Below are 16,688 nucleotides of genomic sequence, written 5' to 3' on the forward strand. Positions count from 1 at the left end.
ACTGAAAGTGCTTTTGGTCGACCAGATCTTGGTTTATTGTCAACAGTTTTCGTTTCTGTCCACTTTCTAATGATGGATTGTATAGTAGATCGTGGTCTATTTAATATTTCACTGATAGTTTTTTGAGTTAAACCATTCCTGTGGTGTTTTATTATCAAAACTTTTACCTCATCAGAAACCTCGTTTTGCTTACGACCCATTTTGACAAAAACTATATTTTCAATGAAATTAAATATTTGCTGTCAAGGGCAAAGCCTCCTTTACTAAATAAAACAGAAAAGGGGGATTCCCAAATAATATTTGAATTTGACTTTGATGATAGCACATCAATGATGAATACTTTTTTTGTTCTGTTTTTGGTGTTATTATATAAAATTGCATTTTTTGCGCTAATTAAATTTATTTTTTGAATTTATTTTAAAACATATTACGAAAAATAAACTATTGCATAAAACTGCATTATTTGTTTACTTTAAATTTTCTTCAATTATGAATTTATTATCAATTTTGATAATGATGAATACTTTTTTTGACCGCTGTATATTGTGGAGGAGGGAAAAACCACCGTTGAAAATTTTTGTCTGATAGTCTCGCCAGGATTCGAACCCAGGCGTTCAACGTCATAGGCGGACATGCTAACCTCTGCGCTACGGTAGCCTCCTTACATTTCCCACAACCGGAAAAAGGAGTTTTGGAAGAATCAGTTGTCATTTGCTTACAAAGAAATGTTGACATAAAATAATTGCTTCTGAACTTCTTTGTAACTAAAATGGTAAATTTTCTCTAATGGGAGAAGGATAGCAACACCTCCGAATAAGTCGAAATAAACATCTCTGAGTATGTCCAAAGGCTGAAAAAAAACCAGGAATGGTAAAATTTTTTAAAGGAATTTTCAAGTAAACCTACCGGATTTTGTTGGTGGGGGAAACCAGTCGACAGGATAATGAATCATTACGAATCATGCCTATGACAAAGACTTGCTAAGGAGGTCTTGTTGAGACCAAACCACGATTTTATCACAAGAACTTGCACAAACTTTCTAAAACTAACGGCCTTGGTTTGTTCGCCAATTCATTGGAAACGACTGATTTTATAAAGGGAGAGCAGATGTTTTCAATGAACTGGCGAACGAATCGAATAGTGAACCTCTTGAAGAGTTATGGGGCCCAACGCACTGCGCAATATATAAAGCTGCATTATCATTAGATTCGACAATGGAAATACGCGACAACAGCGATTAATCAACAGCAAAACTACGGCTATTGATGATATTTGGCAAATGTTGCAGTCTAAACGGCTTACACTCCGCTTGATCGGTTACAGTTCATGAGCAGTTATTCCTATACAAAGGCCGCACCTGATTCACACAATACATTCCATCGAAACCTGCCAAGTACCGGTAAAAATATATGGTGGACGTGCGGCTCAAAATCATTTTATCCCGTCCCAGGAATGATTTACTCTGGGAAATTGCCTGACCAGGCACGAGAGGTCGATCAAGGGCAGAATGTTGTACTTCAACTTTGGGAGAGATATTTGAATACAGGCCGCACAATTTATGCCGACAATTTTTTTACAACTTTGAATTTGGCGCGTACATTGATTAGGAAGAAACCCGCATTTGGAACAGTGCGCTCGAATAAGACATGCCTCGGGATTTCAAAAAAAATCATACGTATCCTATTAACAGCATATTGTTCGGCTTCAACGTAACCGATATAGCACTATGTTCATATGAAGAAGAACAAAGCGGTAATTTTTCTGTACTTGCGGTGTAGACATGCAAACTGAAAAGAAGCCGTTTGCTATTTCGGATTACAAAGCCAACAAATCGGGCGTTGATACAATGGACCAAATGCTTGGCACATTTACATGCAAGCGCTCAACAAACCGCTGGCCAGTGGCCATGATTTATAATCTGGTGGACATGCTGCATTCATTTCATACAACGAGATGAAGCCAATAAAAAGAAGTGACAGACGACGGTCATTCCTACTGATGCTGACAAAACAATTGGCACTACCTTTCTGCTTGTGTCCATAAATTGAGACCTATTATTATTTCATCATATCACCTTCCGCGCAGAGATATTTAAAATTTTTTTGCTATTGAAATTACATATACGATCAGCTGCTCTCCGAATCCTCTCGGACAAACATTTAATACATTTTACCCATAATGTTGGAATAGGAAATTGCATATAAAGACATCTGCAGATGATGTAAGTATTTGTGAAATAGAAACAAGCAGGGAAAAGAAGCTTGGAGACCTAATGCCCATTAACAAAACTCGATTCTAGTGTGTGGAGTACAGTACAATAAAATCCAACTTCCGCGTAAAGATATTGCTGTACATCTTTTTGCACGCTTTTATTTTGATCTCTAAAATCTTTTTGCAATTTTTTCGAACATCTTTCAGCTCGAGATCATATTTGTTCTTCTCTCTTGCTGCGCTAAGGAGAGTTGGAGGACTTAGTGAGCCCTATTTCGAAACAAAATCATGCTCTGCACCGTACTCAATAATCTTATCTGGGTATGTAGGGCACCTTAATCAATTTGACAAAGATGCTGGTGAAGATACATGGCGTATTAGAAATTACGATCCACTAACCAGTCAAACCAGCCCTCTGGAAGATCATGTTACACGGATGGATCAAAGCTAGAGGACAGAGTGGGCCTGGGGGTTTACATTGAGAACCCAGGCACTGAGATCTGTTTTAGACTGCCTGACCATAATACGGTCCTGCAGGCGGAAATCTGGACGATTACGGAATGAGTGAGGTGGTGTGGTGCTAACGCGAGGACGTCGAGTGTGAACATCTTTACGTACAGTAAAATTGCCATAAGGCCAATAACAATCAGGACGGTAAGGTCACGAACAGTCTTGCATTGCAAGAAAGGGATTAACGCTTTCTCTGAGGTTGGCAAAATCCGCATCGTTTGGGTGCCGGGCCATAACGGAGTAAGGGGAAATGAAAGGGCAGACGATTTGGCGGTGAAGGCCAGAGGACTGCCAGAGGACTCAATCTTGGTTAAACTTGGTTAACCCGAAGCCTTTCGGGTCGACGCAGTCCGAGTTAAGGGAGTGACCGACGAATACGCATGCAACATTGTGGAACAGCGAAACGGTCGGTAAGGCGGCGAAAATCCTATGGGGGATCCAGATCATGAGAATACGAGGCTATTACTGAAAGGAAGCAAGAAGGAGGTTAGTATAGCTATTGGTATCATAACGGGACCCATACGACTACGAGCTCACGTATGTAAAATCGGTGCGGCAAGTGCTAGCATGTGTAGGGCATGCGGTGAAGATGATGAGACATTGTAGCATTTCCTTTGTCATTGCCCGGCTTTCACGTCTAGCAGATACCGGCACTTAGGTGGAGGGGCATTGAAAACAATTAAGGATTTTGTAAATAGCACGAAATTCCTAACTTAAAATTTTCTTTTTAAGTCAAATTGTTTTTAAGTCAAATTGTTTTGAATAATAACACACACTTGCTCAACTTTTACAAGTATTGAAAATGATCTTGAGCTGGAAGATGTTCGAAAAATCACGAAAAGATATTGTTGTACTTTACTGTACTCTAGAAACTAGTATTGTTATTGGGTTTCAGGTGTCTTTACCAACAACTTCTGCAGATGTCTTGATCTACATTTCCATTTAAGGGATAAAATTACCATTTAAGGGATAAATGTTTAACCGAAAGGACGCGGAAAGCTGATCAGCTGCATATTAAAATTCCAATTCATTCCAAAGTCAATTTTTGAGTTTGTGTATATGATTGGGAGTCAAATTCACATTGGGCGCAAGTATAATTTCAAAGTCAAAAAATCAACCCTATTACGTTTGTCGAACGCGTAGCCGAATTTAAGCATTTTTATAAAATTCATATAATCGGATATTGTATGGCTGCAGATCGTCGCACCACAACTATACTGTCAAACTGGAAACAGGCCTTTTTCTCATCGGCGAATCACTGAAAATGGTATTATGATTGTCGACGACCAGAAACCTTTAACGACAACGTTGTGTATGTTAATTTCGCTCTTAAGTACATCACGCTTGTTTGTAGGAAGAGCTTGGAACATAATTTAACATTATTTTGTTCTTATAAGATAGTTCTATTACCAAACTGCCTAAGGCAAATAAGTTACATAATACATCGAAATCTAGAATTGGTCTTCGACTACGGCAGCTCTCGGCTTTCGACAACCAGAAAAAGGATGAATATGTTGTTGTTGTAGCAGTGTGTTGTACACTGAGGCGGCAGCCGTTGCCAATAAAGGACTCTATCGGGTCAATCCCGTACGTACAACCTGCTGCTATGAGATTGGGTGAAACCATTGTATACATTGAGATGATCATGCTACAGCATTTTTAACCATATTGTTGACTACTGTAGATATGCGTTTACATAGCGTTATCGATAACTTATTCACTATTTATGCATTTTATTTACCTTCTTCCAAACCAGTGACCCTTATGGTAATGACTATTGCCTAATAGTATTGGTACACTTCATGATGTTGTGATTCATATTGCAATAATACAGAATTGAGGTTATTACATTTTCCTGTCACACAAGATTTTAGTAAATAACGATAACACTGCATGTAGACATTTTTTAGATACTACAATTTGAGGTGCTTCTTGGCTTGACTTTTCTCCATTTTACGCTGCTTGACATTCAGAAATTCACGGCGAACTTCGGAGGTCGTCACTCCCAAAATACAATTGAGTTTCTTTAAAATCTGCTCGGCAATGGGCAGTGTAGTCTCAAAGTCGTAGTGCTTGAAACGAATACTTTGGTTGGAAGATGAATTTGCTGAGGTACTGCCACTCACACTAGAATTATTTAGAAAATTGAAAGGTGATGCAAAGTGGGGATAATGTCCAGGGCTTGAAGGTGAATGAGCTGTTGTATTCAAGGAGGACGATTTGGTGTCATTCATGTTTGCCGGATTTATAGCCGATGCCGATTTTAGCCATATGCGGAGTATGGCTTTCATAGTGCGCTTCTCGACAATTTCACAGTGAGCCACAGCATCTATTGGATAGGTGACAGCTCTTTGCTTTGTCCAAAATTTGCCATGCTTATGCTGGTCAATTTCAATTCGTTCGCCTGATATACCCAATATCACTTCAGTTTTGAAAAATTTTTTGTCGATGATATTCAGAGTAAAAGTACGATACACGGGAGCTTCTAACATATCATCTTGACTTAAAATACGTTCCTCCAAGTCGTCAACACGGCCTTCACCTCCCGTATTATTTTGATTTCCATCAACATCATCTCGGTCGTCGAACGCTCCATCAACTCCTGCTATGCTACTATTGAGCGAACTCACAGCCATGGCTGCTATGCGTGCTTTATCTTCTTCCGATGTCATGGACTTTGTGGGAGCGCCATGAAAGTTCGGCAAACTCCTGCGCTCGGCCAGAGTAAGATGCGAAAATCCAAATTTGGAGCATGGCTCACAATTATCTAATGGTGGAAAAGTTTCCAGATCATCAGTATCTTCAGTCATGTAAAGGCCATAATGTCGTATAGATTTCAGTGGAAGGTTGGGAAATTTAATGCTAGCTTTGTAGCACACCAGTCCAATAACCTAAACAGTTTGGGGAATAACTTGCAAATTCTGTTTATGGTTATGAAGCGTCAAATATATACTCACATCGGATATTTTTGCATGTGAAAGAACACATATTTTCAGAGGATAATTTCTTTCCTTTTCGGGCAGCATACTAAGAAATACATTGATGCGTTTGGTTTGAACTCCCGACTGGGACGTACCATCGAATTTAGCATATTCTTGAAATTTATTCATCACTTGTTTGGGACTATTTGCTAACTGTATGGAGAGTTTACTTTTGAGTTTATCACTACTGTCCTCTCCTTCAGCTCCATTTTCCAGTGACAGTTTTGGCTGTGGCTTGACTAGCTTACGGACAAAGAAATCACTTCGTTCCGGTTGTATAATTTCATCTTCATAATTAACACACTTCGTTTTGGCTGCTTTGCGTCTAGCTATGTCCATCTTTTCCAACTTTTGAGCTGTGTTGGAGCGAAAACGATAAGATCCAATTTCGGGGTCCATTTGTATGTCAAATGATTGTGCAGTTAGGTCCACGTCTTCATCATCACTTTGGTCTAGACCTGGGTAGCAAAAAAAATCAACCTCTTGCAGAGGTGGATCATAGTTTCGGTGATGCGTTGGAAGTTGCTGGCCTAAGAAACGTCTAAGATGTTGTTGTTGTAGAGTTCCCTGATTGTATTTCTTGAGATAATGCTTGGGCAGATCATCGCTCACCATTACCGTCTCACACATGCCCGTATCGTCTGTGGATATAAATGAATTGCGTATATGGCATAGTAACCAATGTGGATTCGAATATGTTGCCATTATAATCTCAGATCAGTTCTTTCTTTTCCAAATTTCACGATATAATGAAGTCCTGCCGAGAACTTTCTCTTCTTCTTTTATTTTATCGATAACTGTTAGCTTGTCAGCTGTAATAGCATATTCTAGCCTTATGAGCAATTTACATGACACCTCACATGTGTCATCATAATAAAAGGTATTGATAGCTTAAGCTGAGTATTCTGTTCAGCTTTTTAGGCGGAATGCTGTCAAACTCCATATAAAAAAGAAACGTCGGTGAAACGCTGGTGGAAAATAGGCGAAAAAGCAGTACACTGTTTATAGTGAGGAAAATGGCAAAAATAAATTTTAGTGGTAACGCTTGAAACCATTGTCGGCGTGAATTTTGTCTGTTATATTAGTTTCAATGGTTCATTTTTTCTTTTTGTTATTTTATTTATTTGCGAAAAATTATAAAACCTTAAGTGCAGATTAAATCGTATTTTGGTATGAAAATGAAAACAAATGATTAATGTCAAATTTCGCTCGCGAAACAAACATTTCAGCGACTTTTCCGAAAGCAGAACAGAATACCAACCCTTAAGCTGACTATTCTGTTCAGTTTTCCATGCGGAGTGCTGTCAAACTGCTGTCGTCGGCAAAACGCTGAAAGAAAATAGGCGAATAAGTAGTACTCTGTTTGTAGTGAGGAAAATGGCAAAAATAAATTTTTGTCGCTTGAATCATTGTCGGCATAATTTTTGTTTGTTTTTTGGTTCGTTTTTTCCTTTTTTTTACTTTATTTATTTGCGAAAAAACAAACGATTACCGTTGAAAACACATTCGCCAAATTTTAGAATTTATGACGAGGTGCAAAACCCAAAAATTGGATCCTTTTATAGAATTTTACCGAATAGTCGGGAAATTATGTGATCCCTTGCACCTTCGTCTAGAAGTAAAAAAAGAAGAAGAATCCCATGCAAGTCAGGATGATTTGGAGGCCTTAAATTTGGAAAATATTGAACGCCAAAGTAATATTTCGGGATACATTTTCCAAATTTGATATCCCCAAACCAGTGAGAAGTGGCAACTTAGCACAAAATAGCCAGTTCCGTGAAATGGAAGGGTACTCACGATAATAAAACTCCTGAAGGGGAATAACATTTGACTATCATTTCCACGCGGTAATCCCTGGGTAACGCCAGGGATTACCCCATAAAATACAGTTTTACCCGTAGCCTAGAGGTCTCAGATGTATCCTTCACAAAGCTGCAGAATTCCACCCAAGAATACCATAAGGAGGTGTACTGTCTCCTCTACTTCGGAATATAGCCATTAATAATATGTTATTGTCTCTGGAAGAAAAAGGTGTAAAGTTGGTGGTTGATGACGTGGCAATTGCGGTTGGGAAAAAGTTTCACAGCATTCTAAGGGATATGCTTCAGGAAGATCTACGTGCAACAGCAAAGTGGGCTATCGAAACTGGACTAGGTATAAATCCGTGCAAGACAGAAGTAGTTCTTTTCAGCAGGAGATACAAGTTGCCTACAGTGGAACCGGTCTCATTGGGAGGACAGAATATTCCATTTACAGAAAGCGCAAAATACCTGCGTGTTTTGCTGGGCTGGACTTAAAATCTAACGTTTTGGAAAGGGAAAAAAGGCAACGCTTACCCTGTACACCTGAAAGAGAGTTGGGGGTTTAGATCGCGTGTCATGCATTTGGAATATGTTTGTGCATCACAGCCGCACTGAGGACGTCACCATCTGATGCACTGAATTTAATGCTGCATCTTATGCCTCTGGACATAGTGGCTACCCAAATTGCAGCGACCACTGCCGTGAGGTTAAGTGAGCTTTCTCATTGGTCATGTGGCGGCGAAGAACACTGTGTTATGCTTGATACAATATCCGATGTTCCAAGCAGTGTAGAGTACACCCTACCTGAGCAGCTTTTTGATAAAAATTACTGTACCACTATTCCCGATAGAGCCGATTGGAACTACGATATCCCTGAAAACAGATGTTAAATAGACTTCTGTACGGATGGTTCCAAACTAAACGACCAGGTGTACTTTGGGGTGTACTCTAAAGATCTAGAACTAGTCATATCGAAAGGTTACCCGACCATTGCAGTGTGTACCAAGCGGAGATCCTTGTAATTAAGGAAGTGGTGGAGTGACTAAAATTTAATGTCATTACGACCATTGGCATAAATATCTTCTCAGACAGCCAGGCAGCCATTAAATCCCTGGAGAACGTATTTCTGAACACAAAAACCGCCCTCGACTGTCGCAGATATCTCAACGAGATGGCTGAACAGTTAAAAAATTCACCTGTTCTGGGTGCCGGGGCACAGAGATATCCCAGGGAAATGTAAAGCGAACAAGCTTGCGAGACTAGAAACTACCCTTTAAATTCTAGGGATACTGGAATCGGTGGTTATGCCTCTAGCGATATGTAAACTAAGTTTTCAAAACCAGGCCCGAAGGACAACGAATGATAGATGGTCACAAAGAGGGGGCTGTGACCATTCAAAAACTATGTGGCCTAATCTAGACTTGGCTAGAACAGACGTCTCAGTCATTGTGTCAGTCATGAAAGGTCACTGTCTACTCGGAAAACATGCTGAAAGACTGAAGGTTGCCAGCAACGACTTTTGCAGAAGCTGTGTAGACATCGAAGAAGAAGAGACTATAGAACACCTTCTGTGTGTGTTCCGCTCTAGCACTCAGAACGAGCTCCACTTTAGGTTCTCATTTCTTTGAGAACCTGTTTGATTAAGTGGGTGTAAACATTCGCAAGTTATTGGGATTTTTAAAGCGATCTGGATGGTTCAACGGTAGGAACTTGAAGGTATCTTCCTTCTTCTGTTCCTGTGGTATCACATTGGACGAAAACGTCAAAGTGAGTCTGATGGCAGACTGCCACTTAAACCTAACCTAGCCTAACCTTTTCAGCTCGCCCATGTATTTTCATAGCTTAGCTTTATAAACGCCCAAATCGTATAATGCCCTTGCGGCTTTTGCTCTGTTGAAGAGATTTATTAAATTTATTACAAATCGCCAGATTGCAACTTATAATATATTCGAAAATCAGCTTACCCCTTTCGTTGATATCCGCACTTCCCCATATCTGGATCTGGTGATATGAATTAGCATTCATTCCTATAAGGAATGAATCGTGTGTCATATATAGGCAAGCCAGCCAGTAATGAGGTTTATTTATTTCAAGGCTGGCTACAACTGAATCTTTAGTGCTCAACGACGGAAGAAAAAAAAGGCAAAGTCGGGTCATAATGTTAGCTGATGTGTTAACCAAACGAAACCGAAGCTACTTCCCTTAGCTGTTGCTGTCGTAGCTATATTTGTATGTGGAGGTAGCGATCATCGTCAATCGCCGCAGGAACGTTATGGCCATTGGTTATTTCAAGTTGACGATAACTCGCCTTTTCATATCGAGTATCACAGGAACTTAATATCTACAAGAGCCGGGCCAACCGCTGATTGTCCAACATCACTATCCGCAATCTGTGGACGCTCCCGGTAGCTCTTAGCTGAGCTTCTCATGACATAGATCGGAGCTCACAGCTTTATGCTTTTCAACTTCGTTAGTGCATCCAACATGCTGTTATTAACAACATTCGCATGCGGTAGCCTTTGCATTTGACCAAGGCGGATTTAAAAAGGTGGTCTCACGTGTTGTTTGCACGGGCCGTGTTTGACAGATTTTTGTATGCATTCTCTGTTTTGTTATCTTCTTTCTTGCATTTTCTCTGCTCGTGTACGCACATGTATACACACATGCACACACATTTTTATGTGTGTGTTGACAAAACTTCGATCAGCTTGATGGCAAGATGGAATTAGGACCAATTTATTCAACTTACAACCAGGTCAATCTGAAAGCACCCTAAACAAGTTGCAAAGTTCCTTAATCAGTATGCTTAAAAGAACCTAACCAATGAATAATGGATGAAAACCTAATACGATTACAATAACAATAATCTTTTGTAGGCCCCGATTTATGCGGCCTATTTTTCTTAGGACTGTCTTATTACTCATTGGTCGTCAGCTGATCTCCGACTGTTTTTTTGGAGTTCTAAAATAAAAATAAACAAAAAAAGTGCAATAAGTAATCAAATCATTAAAAACGTTCAAACAGTTATAAACTATGCTACTGCTCAAAAACCCCGCTTCCCATATGGCCAAACATTGGTGGCATAAGTCAGTCTCAACATGGACACCTTTAGCAACTGCCTTCAATTCGCCGCCCTACAAGAAAATCAATTTTACACGCAATGAAGTGGTAGGTCAACAACCAATTTGTTATGTATATATTTCCAATGTTTTCCTTTATTTCTGGTGGAAACTTTAGGGTTTATTCTGTATGTCAGAACTTAAGGACCATGAAGGATTTTTCCTACTTAAAGACAATGTCACTCATCAAACGACACAACTGATAGATGAAGCCATTTCCTCGAATCGGCAAAGAAAAATGGTACAAATATTCGATGAACTCTCAGACTCTTTGTGCAAGGTAGCCGATTTGTCTGAGTTCATACGGGTAGCTCACCCTCAAGCGAAGTTTGCGCAAGCTGCTGAGGATGCCTGCATCAGCATTAGCGGTATAGTGGAACACCTGAATACTCACAAGCAGTTGTATACGACCTTAAGTCATGTGACTCACAATGGCGATATTGTGCCTACCACGGACATAGATACACATGTGGCCAAATTATTCCTCTTCGATTTTGAACAATCCGGTATTCACTTACAGGAGGATGAAAGGGAGAAAGTGGTGCGCTTAAATGACTACATTCTGCAATTAGGCCAAAAGTTTATGCACGGAGCAATTCAGCCAACATCATTTCCACGAGCACAAGTACCAGAATCCATACGGAACTATTTCCCTTCCGACGGCGATCACATCCTTGTGTCCGGTCTCTACACAAACTCCACGAATGGCCAAGCTCGTGAAGCAGCCTATAAACTGTATCTATATCCCTCAGAAAGGCAGGAAGAATTGCTGACGGATTTGTTAAAGTGTAGACATGCTTTGGGGAGGATATGTGGGTTCGAAACCTATGCCCACCGAGCGCTGAATTCAAGTACTGTAGAAAGCCCCGAAATGGTCAAAGAGTTCATAGACGAGTTAACACGAGATTTGAGGCCTCGTGCTGAGGCAGACTTCCGCATAATGGAAAGGATGAAGCGTAAGGATAGTGGCAATCAACAGAGCACGTTGGCTGCCTGGGACACGCCATACTTTACATCACTAATGAAAAAGAATGCCCTAAATGCAAATGCCAGCGAGTTTTTGCCATATTTTAGCCTAGGTGGCTGCATGCAAGGCTTAGACAACCTAATGCGATCCCTATATGGCATTAGCCTACAAAACACAGAAATGGAACCGGGCGAATCTTGGCATAATGATATTTACAAATTATCTGTAGTCCACGAAAACGAGGGCCTTCTGGGCTACATCTACTGTGATTTCTTCGAGCGCAATGGTAAACCCAACCAGGACTGCCATTTCACTATACAAGGCGGCAAGCGGTTGTCTGACGGGTCATATCAACTGCCAATTGTTGTGGTAATGCTTAATCTCTCACAACCTCGTTGGACTGGACCAACCCTCCTCACTCCGTCTAGAGTTGACAATTTATTCCATGAAATGGGGCATGCTATGCATTCTATGTTGGCTCGCACAGAATACCAACATGTGACCGGCACTAGGTGTTCAACTGACTTCGCAGAAGTACCCTCAGTTCTGATGGAATACTTTGCCAGTGATCCGCGAGTTTTACGCACCTTTGCTAAACACTTCCAAACACACAAACCAATGTCAGAAGATATGCTGCAGAGGTTATGTGCTTCGAAAAATCTATTCTCAGCCAGTGAGACACAACTCCAAGTGTTTTATTCAGCTTTGGATCAAATTTACCACGGAGATCCATCAAAACATGGAGAAAACACCACCGAGACTTTAAAGAATGCTCAAAATGAATACTACAGTCTGCCATATGTAAATAACACGGTAAGTATTTCGCAAGAGAATTCGAATATTAAAAAAAAAAACCTAAATTATGTTTAAGGCTTGGCAGCTACGATTTTCCCACTTGGTTGGTTATGGAGCAAAATATTACTCATACTTGATATCCAAGACAATTGCATCTTGGATATGGCAGAGTTACTTCGAGGCGAATCCTTTCAATCGCGAAGCAGGTGAAAAATACCGTCAAGAAGTTCTAGCCCACGGAGGAGGAAAGCCTTCCCGCCACTTAGTGTCTAAATTTCTTCAACGTGATCTCACACCAAAGAATCTTGCCCAAAGCTTGATTCATGAAATCGATGTGAACAATGACAAGATCAAAGATATGCTTCATGTCGACAATCATTGACCATTGTTAGCTAGTTCTATAAAATAGGCCGACACCACATGTTATAATTATTTTTTGTTTTTTTTTTAGTTATTACTGTTATTATTAAACATTTTTCAATAAAAATGTTAACAACCATACAATCTATTCATACTTATAAGAAACTATTTTAAACAATAGGGAATCATCAAGCTAGTGGGCTATGGCCGGCATAATTTCCACTCCCACGAATTCCTTAGCGATACGTACGCCCAAAAAGAACAGTCCAAAACTTTTGACCACGGACCTGAGATAAACAAACAAAAATTAGGTTATAGTTTTTATTTCATGTTATAAAACATTGCGATGGTTGTCTCTAAATGAATTACCATTGAAATTCGTTGTGATAAATGCTTTTAAAGAAATTTACAGCGGAATTGCCTTTTTGTGCCATTTTATATAACTTTTTCTCTGGAGTTCTTGGGACTACACACCAATTTTGAGAAGAACAGGTTTGGAAAAAACACCTGTTTTTATTTGAGTACTTAAAACGAAACGCATTGCATACAATTACTGGCAATAGCTACAATGTATTTTCTCCAAAATACGATCTCCACAACGAACGGCGAATATTCTGTAACACGCTCATGGTACCAGCCTTTAAGCCAAGTACTGAGTTCGACTTTTCGCCAAAATGTTCTACAAAACTTAGTGGCAAAGGTAATGAAAACCCAATCCGCTTAAGCGGACGTGTTTTATTTATCCATAAAGGCTAGTCTTATATGCGCTTTTCGCGTAGTGTTACCAGGTAACACTACCTGGTAATTATGTTATGGCCGGTACTATGTTCGTTTTTCACCGGTTGTTGTTGTTGTAGCAGTTTATTGTGTTCTATCTTTCGTCTGTTTAATTCTGTTGAGTCAAGAACCAGGAAACTTTGCGACTAAGATGGGGTGCGTCCACAGGCATCTGGGTCTGAGTCGAGTGGGTCTGGCCGGGCAGTTAAACAGGTAACGTGTACAGTGTGGTCCTTGGTTACAATCGGGACATACATCTTGCGCGTCGGCATCAATCCTTGCTCTATAGAAGTTGGGGCGGCTGCATCTGCAGAAACGTATTTGAGCCAGAACTACTCTGGTTTGCCGGGGGACGTCAATTTCTTCAGGTGCAATGGGAGGCGGTCGTTCTCCAAGGACTACATTCATCCGGTAGCCATTTACCGCATCTGCTACCCTGTCTGCATGAATGTTGCCTAGACCTGCTTGATATGCCGCTTGATCAGAGGTTCTCTCTTGTAGCGCTGAACCTCACGCTGTAGATCATGTAGATTTACCTTAAGGCTTCTGGGCGGTGGATATCTATCCCCAAGATGATGAATTGGATGGTCTTTGCGATAACATCCCAAAAAGGTGTTGCTTAGGCAGCATGTAGTAATGTCTGGTAGAATTGTCTTCTGATGGAGATGGTCTACATGAGAACTGAGGAGACAGCCCGTCGCAGTTCGGAAGGCGGCATTCTGACAGATCTGAATGTTATTCCACCGCGTGTCACAAAGTTGACGAGACCACACTGGCGCTGCATAACTTACCACAGACCGGCCAATTGCTTTGTACGTGGTTAACAAGGTTTCTTTGTTTGCACCCCAAGTGCTGCCAGCAAGTGACTTGAGAACCTTGTTTCTACGTTTGACTTTATCGCAAATTGCTGCATTTGATTGCAAGTTGACAGTGCTTCGAGATCTTATCTCTAAATTCCACAAATGACTGGCGACCACACAGATAATTCGCGACCCAGCGTTTCTGGCCTAGTTGGAGAGACGTGTTGGCGATGTCCTCAAATAATTTGGCATTGCTGACCGTGTCGAATGCCTTCGATAGGTCCAGTGCCACGAGGACCGTTCTATCACATGGCCTGCGCTAATTGAAACCACGGCAAATGTGTGCGGTGATGGCATGCAAAGCTGTTGCTGTGCTATGCAGTCTTTAAAATCCATATTGATACTCGACGAATGGAAAATCTTCTACGAGGCTCGGGAGGAGTAATGCCTCAAGCGTCTTTGCCACTGGTGGGAAAGGGGAGTTGGTCTGTACGATTCCTCCAAACTCGGGTCCTTTCCAGGCTTCAGTAGCGGGATCACTCTGCCCATTTTCCAGACATCGGGAACTATAAGAGTGTTCAAAAACAGGTTGAGGACAGTAGTAAGGTACTCGATTCAGGTGAATTCAAATTCTTCAACATCAATGTAGAGATTCCGTCGGGGCCCAACGCCTTAGGTGATTTGGCACCACGGATGACATTCGTAACTTCGCCCACGGTAAATTGTGATGGCTGTTCATCGTCTCGGGGACCATGAATACGGCGAATGGCTCTCCTCCTTGCTCTGTCACTCTCGAGATGCTACACGTTGTATAGCGGCAGTACCGGACCTGACTGAGGCCGCAGCCCCTGCCGATGAGGGTTCCATTGGGTCAATCCGATGCGTACAACCGGCTGTCACCGGTGAAAACACATGGTTACTTTTTTGAATCTATACCAAAATCTCAATGATAACATAATACTTTTATAAAAATTTGTTTATAAGTAGCGAAGGAATGTCCTACTGAATGAAATCTGCAAGTTATTTTGCTTCAAAATCTATTATCTAAAAAAAGTATTCATGAAAAAATTTCGATAAAAGCGAATTAGTACTACCCTTAAGCGGGGATAGTATTTTTCTCCATACAAACTAAGAGAGAAAATCCCCTTAGTGGGTAATTAAAACCCACTAAAGGGCGATGACACTCATATTTTGCTCATAGAACTTAGTACCACTTCTGAGGAATGAGTCCGCGTTCTCTTCGCTAACATATTTTTATAGAGCATTTTGACAGGTATTCAGGCGAAAAGTCGAACTCAGTATTAGGTTTAATGTGTGTTGGCAGTTGTTCCGGCGGAAAGATGAACTTAGTACTAGGCTTTAGAGACAAAAATCGTCGCAATTCGATTAAGCAGAATCGCTCGCCGAAAGCATTGTGGTTAGTCTCTTGCTTGAAAAAATCAATGGCTCGCAAAATTTTAGATGACACCCGTTTGTAGAAAATCTTTAAAACAGATGTTAATTTAAGGTTAGTTTCAAAAATTAGTAATTAAATACAATGAGCAGTTTAATAAGATTATTATTAAATCCCATTAAAATTGTACCTAGCCACCAACAGAGTATACATTTAATAACCCGAAAACCCCTACTTAATAAGCTCAAAGAGACCTTGTCATTCACTTCCCACACAAAATCGGCAAATGTTGTCGGTCGGCGCTACTGCACAAGAGCCTATGATGTAAACACAAGCGTTCCGAAAGACGTTATTTTATACAAATATGAAAATCCAAAATTTTTTCGAATTATCAACATATTCGGAATATGCCAGTTTGTGTTTTGGACATATTTGTCGCATTTCGCATTAACATCACTGCGTGATGCTCCGGTAGAACAAAGGGAAGGCGAGGAGTTGGCTTGGTACGAAAAGATCAATTTGGGTGAAAACAAGTATCGTAATGGAATATCAATTATAAGCTTTGCTATTGGTAATGTGATATGGTTTTACATTTGTCTGGGAACACATAGTTAATTTATCGCTACTTCATAGGTTATGGTATACTTTTCACTGTTTGGATGTTTACTTTGAGATCTGTGCGTTTCCTGATTCTTAGGAAAGGTGGACGTGATGTGACTCTAGTGACCTATGGACCATTTGGGCACAACCGAATCATGACCGTTCCTTTAAAAGATGTTTCAGCCCAGCAACCCCGAGAAATTGCTAATGTTCATCTGCCCTTAAAAGTGCGAAACCGTTCATTGTTTTATGTACTAGACATGAGAGGAGAGTTCAAGAATACCCGACTATATGACTACACAGCTGGTTTGAATCGACATTTCTAGATGGGGAAAGAAAAAATGAATAAATAGCTATCATATTAAATTATTAT

At 40.5% G+C, this 16,688-nt stretch overlaps 4 protein-coding genes across 4 annotated transcripts; 2 read left to right on the forward strand and 2 right to left on the reverse strand.

The window, feature by feature from the left end:
* Window positions 1-4,552: 4,552 nt before the first annotated feature.
* Window positions 4,553-6,470, reverse strand: LOC106089814 (stress-activated map kinase-interacting protein 1). The gene is made up of 2 exons (XM_013255806.2): window positions 5,679-6,470; window positions 4,553-5,612 (listed from the first exon to the last, which is right to left on the reverse strand). Exons 1-2 carry the CDS (start codon window positions 6,405-6,407, stop codon window positions 4,635-4,637), a joined length of 1,707 nt encoding a protein of 568 aa, XP_013111260.1. The 5' UTR covers window positions 6,408-6,470; the 3' UTR covers window positions 4,553-4,634.
* Window positions 6,471-10,397: 3,927 nt separating this feature from the next.
* Window positions 10,398-12,889, forward strand: LOC106089823 (mitochondrial intermediate peptidase). The gene is made up of 3 exons (XM_013255815.2): window positions 10,398-10,672; window positions 10,742-12,403; window positions 12,462-12,889. Exons 1-3 carry the CDS (start codon window positions 10,538-10,540, stop codon window positions 12,765-12,767), a joined length of 2,103 nt encoding a protein of 700 aa, XP_013111269.1. The 5' UTR covers window positions 10,398-10,537; the 3' UTR covers window positions 12,768-12,889.
* Window positions 12,852-13,271, reverse strand: LOC106089824 (uncharacterized). The gene is made up of 2 exons (XM_013255816.2): window positions 13,115-13,271; window positions 12,852-13,032 (listed from the first exon to the last, which is right to left on the reverse strand). The coding sequence occupies exons 1-2, from the start codon at window positions 13,177-13,179 to the stop codon at window positions 12,939-12,941; spliced, it is 159 nt and encodes a 52-aa protein (XP_013111270.1). The 5' UTR covers window positions 13,180-13,271; the 3' UTR covers window positions 12,852-12,938.
* Window positions 13,272-15,816: 2,545 nt separating this feature from the next.
* LOC106089816 (transmembrane protein 223) lies at window positions 15,817-16,681 on the forward strand. The gene is made up of 2 exons (XM_013255808.2): window positions 15,817-16,286; window positions 16,349-16,681. Exons 1-2 carry the CDS (start codon window positions 15,860-15,862, stop codon window positions 16,639-16,641), a joined length of 720 nt encoding a protein of 239 aa, XP_013111262.2. The 5' UTR covers window positions 15,817-15,859; the 3' UTR covers window positions 16,642-16,681.
* The last annotated feature ends 7 nt before the right edge of the window (window positions 16,682-16,688 follow it).

This window comes from Stomoxys calcitrans, chromosome 5 (assembly GCF_963082655.1).
Source record: "Stomoxys calcitrans chromosome 5, idStoCalc2.1, whole genome shotgun sequence".
NCBI classification, from domain to species: domain Eukaryota; kingdom Metazoa; phylum Arthropoda; class Insecta; order Diptera; family Muscidae; genus Stomoxys; species Stomoxys calcitrans.

Bases quoted from the DNA above. Each gene is read 5' to 3' on its own strand.
- LOC106089814 (XM_013255806.2), bottom strand. From the start codon at position 6,407: ATGGCAACATATTCGAATCCACATTGGTTACTATGCCATATACGCAAT. The intron at 5,613-5,678 runs GTGAGTATATAT...CAAACTGTTTAG, and splicing joins CACATGCAAAAATATCCGAT to GTTATTGGACTGGTGTGCTA.
- LOC106089823 (XM_013255815.2), top strand. From the start codon at position 10,538: ATGCTACTGCTCAAAAACCCCGCTTCCCATATGGCCAAACATTGGTGG. The intron at 10,673-10,741 runs GTAGGTCAACAA...TGGAAACTTTAG, and splicing joins ATTTTACACGCAATGAAGTG to GGTTTATTCTGTATGTCAGA. The intron at 12,404-12,461 runs GTAAGTATTTCG...ATTATGTTTAAG, and splicing joins TGCCATATGTAAATAACACG to GCTTGGCAGCTACGATTTTC.
- LOC106089824 (XM_013255816.2), bottom strand. From the start codon at position 13,179: ATGGCACAAAAAGGCAATTCCGCTGTAAATTTCTTTAAAAGCATTTAT. The intron at 13,033-13,114 runs GTAATTCATTTA...TGTTTATCTCAG, and splicing joins TATCACAACGAATTTCAATG to GTCCGTGGTCAAAAGTTTTG.
- LOC106089816 (XM_013255808.2), top strand. From the start codon at position 15,860: ATGAGCAGTTTAATAAGATTATTATTAAATCCCATTAAAATTGTACCT. The intron at 16,287-16,348 runs GTAATGTGATAT...GCTACTTCATAG, and splicing joins AATTATAAGCTTTGCTATTG to GTTATGGTATACTTTTCACT.